This window comes from Otolemur garnettii, unplaced genomic scaffold, assembly GCF_000181295.1.
Source record: "Otolemur garnettii isolate 467f Iridium unplaced genomic scaffold, OtoGar3 scaffold00046, whole genome shotgun sequence".
Taxonomy (NCBI): Eukaryota; Metazoa; Chordata; class Mammalia; order Primates; family Galagidae; genus Otolemur; species Otolemur garnettii.
Genome location: NW_003852441.1, coordinates 10,934,371 through 10,939,411, shown reverse-complemented (window position 1 = coordinate 10,939,411; position 5,041 = coordinate 10,934,371). Strand labels below are relative to the sequence as shown.

Here is a 5,041-nt window from a genome sequence, read left to right as displayed (position 1 = left end):
ATCTGGAGTCTGGAGGAGTCTCCTGCTGACTTCTGAAAGGAGTATGGGGGCTCCTGTTTCCTAGCCCCAACCCTACAACCTAGTTGGGATCACAGCCTCCTTCCCTGAAGGAGAAGAGAGGCTCAAGTCCCAGGATCCGGGACCTATTTGTCTTATTCTTTAGCCTGCTCTCCTGGCTACCTCCCCAGACCTCCTGAAAGGACTCAGGCCTCCACCAGGGCCCCTCTCTGTGACCGCCCCTGGAGGCCAGCAGGGATAAGAGGATGAAGGGCAGGAGAGATTGTGCTGGAGCCTCCTGGTCTCCGGGGGGTCAGAGGCTCCAGGAATCTTGATGGCAGGAAAAGGAGACTAAAAATAATCCGGAAAGGGAGAGTCCGGAGAGAGGAACTGGGAAATGGGGGGCGGAGGGCCTGCGGAATAGGGAAATGGTGATGCATCCCTGGACTTCCAGGCCGGTGCGCACGCACACTGTGCCCAGATAGCATGAGCACACATCACACATGCCCACTCAGACACTCATTCACACCACAGACTCCTCAGTGGGCTGCACACCACATGCTGTACACTCCCCCTTCCCACTGCATACCTACCTGGTGGGCACAGACAAGTATGTTTTCACTCACAGCATGCAGCCCCCCCATGGACATAACACTAGAGATAGCACATGCTCAAACTACACACGAACCTCTATGACACACACCACAGAATTTCATCAGGCATGGCTCGGCTCCTGTAGCTCAAGTAGCTAAGGCGCCAGCCACATACACCTAAGGTGGCAGGTTCGAATCCAGCCCGGGCCCACCAAAACAACAATGATGGTTGTAACCAAAAAATAGCCAGGCGTTGTGGCGGATGCCTGTGGTCCCAGCTACTTGGGAGGCAGAGGCAGGAGACTCGCTTGAGCCCAGGAGTTGGAGGTTGCTGTGAGCTGTGATGCCACCACATTCTACCCAAGGGGATAGCTTGAGGCTCTGTCTTAAAAAAAAAAAAAAAAAGAATTTCATCAGGCAGACACCACCCTGGCAAGCAGAATTCCCCTTACTGATCTTACAGACTTTCTGGTCTCCTCATCCCACAACCTGGGTCTCCATCTAGTTGACACCACCTCTCCCAGCTTCATTGTCTAACTGTGACCTGAGTGTGCCAGCAGGAAGCTTCAGGGGCCTCAGAAAATGAAACACTAAGGTGGGTGAGAGGTGGAAAAGAGAGAAGATAGAATGAGAAAGAAAGAGGGAGGTGCTCCAGCCTTCCCTCCAATTCTGAAATAACACCTTCAGATGGCCTCAGTCTACCCACCTAGGTGGCACTAAGGTGGCACTTTCTCCCTCCTCCTCAGGGGATGACTCCAGCAGAGTACCCCATTCCTTTGAAGAACTCAGAGGAAGATGTCAGCCCAGTCTCTTCCTGCAGCAACACCCCCTACCCAGAAGCCCCCTCGGATCATCCGTCCCCGCCCCCCTTCTCGACCCAGGGCTGCTCAGTTCCCAGGGCCTCCCCACAATGGCTCCTCTCCACAAGAACTTCCCCAAACCGTCAATGATGCTCCAACCCTGATGTGCACCCCTATCTTCTGGGAGCCTCCAGCTGCATCCCTCAAGTCCCCTGCCCTTCTGCCCCCATCAGCTTCTAGAACCAGCCTCGACTCTCAGACTTTCCCAGACTCAGCTTCCGGCACCCCTAGTCCAGTGTCCCGGCGCTCTATCTCCCCAGAACCTGCTCCTCGGTCTCCAGTGCCCCCACCCAAGCCCTCTGGGTCACCTCACACACCTCTACCCCTGCTCCCCACGGCTCGGGACCTGGTGAAAGATGGCTCTGCCTCAGCCCCTGGCACTGTGCGGAGGCTGGCTGGCAGGTTTGAATGGGGGGCTGAAGGCAGGGCCCAAGCAGCAGAAGCTCTGGAGCCAGGTCCCCAAGGGGGAGCCAATGTGAATGGAGAAAGAGAGGTTCCCCTCACTGGGAGTGGATCCCAGGAGAACGGTGCTCCAGGTAAGTGTGTGGTGGGGCTGAGGTAGCCTCAATCTACCCCATCATCTTCATTTTCAATGCATTGAGATTGGAAACTTTTAGGGTCTACCTTTTCAAAATGGATTTTGTGTTTAGAAAATCTGGTTTCTGTATTTCTGGGGTTTTTTTGAAGGGTGGAGGAGATCTATAGATACCTGGGACTAGTCAATGTTTAGGTTACTGGGCAGGTAAAGGATTGGAGGTGGCCTGGGTGAGGCGGGGCTGAACCCCAAAGGCTTTATTTCTTCTTAGTATACCTATTTTCTGCAGATGCTGTTCTGGCTTGTCCTCCCTGCTGCCCCTGTGTCTGCCACGCAGCCCGGCCAGGCCTGGAGCTTCGATGGGTACCTGTGGGAGTCAAGGAGGAAGGCTCCAGGGCTCCCTGCCGGGCCTCACCACTGCGGACCTCCCGCTCCCGGCCCAATCCTCCAAGCATCAGTCATCCCCCAGTTGTCCTCACATCCTATCGCTCCACTGCCGAGCACAATGTCCTGCCTCCCCTCAAGCCTCCAAAACCATCTCGTGTCAGACAGGACACTACCATCTCTGGAGACCCTCCACAGCCAGATCTCGATCTGCCTTCTGAAGATGGAATCCCAACAGGTGAGGGCCCAGGGGAGTGGACCTCCGGGTTATGAAGGGACAAGGTAGGGGTGGCCTCAAACCCAATGAACTACAAACACCAAGAGGCCCTGGGCTCTTTTTTCCTCTACCAGCTGCTGCTCTGGGGCTGACAGGAATTGTAAATCTCATAGTAACAGTCTCTGCTGGGGCTGGAATCAGGAGTCCTGGGCTAAGGACTGGAGGGGTGTTCTCTTCACTCTGCCTTCTCTCTCCAGGAGATAGTCCTGATGAAACTCCACAGAATGTTCCTCCAGCAACCATGGAGGGAAGGTACCAAACACCCCCACTCTTGTCTTCCCTTCTTTCCCCACCATGCTCCTACCTAAAGGGCAGACTGACCTGTAGGTCCAGCTAAGTCCCACCTCTGCAAAGGCAGAGGGAGAAGGGTCAGGGCTCTAGAAACAAGCAGCCTTGGTTTCTAATCCCAGCTCTGTCTCTTATTAGTTATGTGACCTCATACGTGTTCTTAATCTTTCTGGTTGTCAGAGTCCTTATCTGAGACATGGAGGTAAGCATACCGACTACTTCATGGAGTAACTGGGGTGTACTATTGGTAAAAAGTGGGCCCCATAGTAAGTGCCTGCTGCATCTTCCCTAAGGGAGGGAAGAGACTCCCTGACCTTGAGTCTCTATTGCTAATATTGTCCAAAAATCCATTTAGCAACTGCAACTATGTCTTTTGTGTTATCTAGCCTTGTTAATCATCTTAGATTCACCATCATTATCAGTGATAATTTGGCTCCATTCACTATAGTAGCATGATTTTTAGCTTGGGTTAAAAGGTGTGTAGTGATACTGTGACCAGAAGAGGGGAGACAGAGTTGCAGGTACTGGTGAGAGGTGTAAGAGTTTGCACTTGATCATGTTGAGTTTTACTGAAGAACAAATAGGGCATTCCAGACAATGGTGCTATAAGAGAGGGCTGAGCTAGACTTGGAAGTCTCTGGTACATAGGAGCTGAGATAACAGGGATGGATGTGTCCCACTTAGTTCAAGGGCTCCCCTCCAGCAGGCACCTAAAAGAACTGGGGTTGATCGGGGAGCTATCATACTTATATCCCTTCTGGTATCAGGTAAATAGCCCCCCTGGGGTACATGGGGGTCCTGGGGCTTCCCATCCCTTTCTTTCTCCACAGAGATGAGGAGGGGCTAGAGGGACTAAAGGAGCAGAATTGGGAGCTGCCCCTGCAGGATGGTGAGAGCCTCTGCACCTGGGGGTTCCTGCTGAGACCCTTAAGCAGTGGGAAAGGGTTTGTGGACCCAGGACTTCCCTGAGGTGCTATGTCTGCCCTCTAGAACCTCTGTACCAGACCTACCGAGCAGCCGTGCTGTCAGAAGAGCTGTGGGGGGTTGGTGAGGATGGGGGTCCCTCTCCAGCAAGTGCTGGAGAAGCTCCCACCTTTGCAAGGCCCCCGGGACCTCGAAACACCCTGTGGCAGGAGCTTCCTGCAGTGCGGGCCAGTGGTCTCCTGGATACCCTCAGCTCCCACGAGAGGCGCATGCAGGAGGTGGGCACATTTGGGGTTGGGCTGGGTGGGCCAGGCATAGGGGCGGAGGGTGGCCAGGGTTCCAGGGTGGTGCTGAGCTGGGCTTTCCACTACTGCCTCGTTCTGCTCCCTAGAGCCTATTTGAGGTGGTGACATCCGAGGCCTCTTACTTGCGTTCCCTGCGGCTGCTGACCGACACCTTCGTGCTGAGCCAGCCTCTCAGGGACACGCTCACCCCCCGGGATCACCACACACTCTTCTCCAATGTGCAGCGAGTCCAGGGAGTCAGTGAGCGGTCAGTTGGGTCCTATAGGCCCAGGAGATATGGCCTCGGGCTGCTGAGCACCCCCTTACCTATCTCCCAGGCCCAGTGGGCCCAGCTAATTCCCAGCTCTTTGCTCAAGAACCAGGGAGACCTGGCTCTCTGCCCCACTCCAGCTTGCTTCTCTACTCCTTCAGGTTCCTGGGGGCATTACTGTCTCGTGTGCGCTCTTCCCCCCACATCAGTGACCTGTGTGATGTGGTACACACCCACGCGGTGGGCCCTTTCTCAGTGTATGTGGATTATGTGCGGAACCAGCAGTATCAGGAAGAGACCTACAGCCGCCTTATGTGAGTGTCCTAGAGGTGGGGGAAGCTGGGGTGAGCAGAGTAGGGCTCAGGCCATAGCAGGCTTAGTCTGTTTCTGCAGGGACACGAACATGCGCTTCTCCGCTGAGCTGAGGCGGCTACAGAGCCTCCCCAAGTGTGAGCGGCTCCCGCTGCCATCCTTCCTGCTACTGCCCTTTCAGCGCATCACCAGGCTCCGCATGCTGCTGCAGGTATTCCTGGCACACAGCCCTTTTTTTGTGTCCCACCAAGTCCATTAGAGAACTCCCTCACCACCAGGGCCTCTTGTCCAGTGATCACCATTTTTTTTTTTTTTT

At 54.7% G+C, this 5,041-nt stretch overlaps 1 protein-coding gene across 1 annotated transcript in view; it reads left to right on the top strand.

The window, feature by feature from the left end:
• The first annotated feature begins 1,336 nt into the window (after positions 1–1,336).
• The window catches only part of ARHGEF15 (Rho guanine nucleotide exchange factor 15), a 9,058-nt gene continuing 5,353 nt past the window's right edge, over positions 1,337–5,041 (top strand). Inside the window, exons 1-8 of the mRNA XM_023514056.1 lie at positions 1,337–1,986; positions 2,275–2,607; positions 2,844–2,898; positions 3,765–3,823; positions 3,925–4,136; positions 4,250–4,410; positions 4,575–4,727; positions 4,807–4,936. Of these exons, the coding sequence (XP_023369824.1) occupies positions 1,386–1,986; positions 2,275–2,607; positions 2,844–2,898; positions 3,765–3,823; positions 3,925–4,136; positions 4,250–4,410; positions 4,575–4,727; positions 4,807–4,936 (1,704 nt within the window). The 5' untranslated portion in view covers positions 1,337–1,385. The remainder of the gene's footprint in view (positions 1,987–2,274; positions 2,608–2,843; positions 2,899–3,764; positions 3,824–3,924; positions 4,137–4,249; positions 4,411–4,574; positions 4,728–4,806; positions 4,937–5,041) is intronic.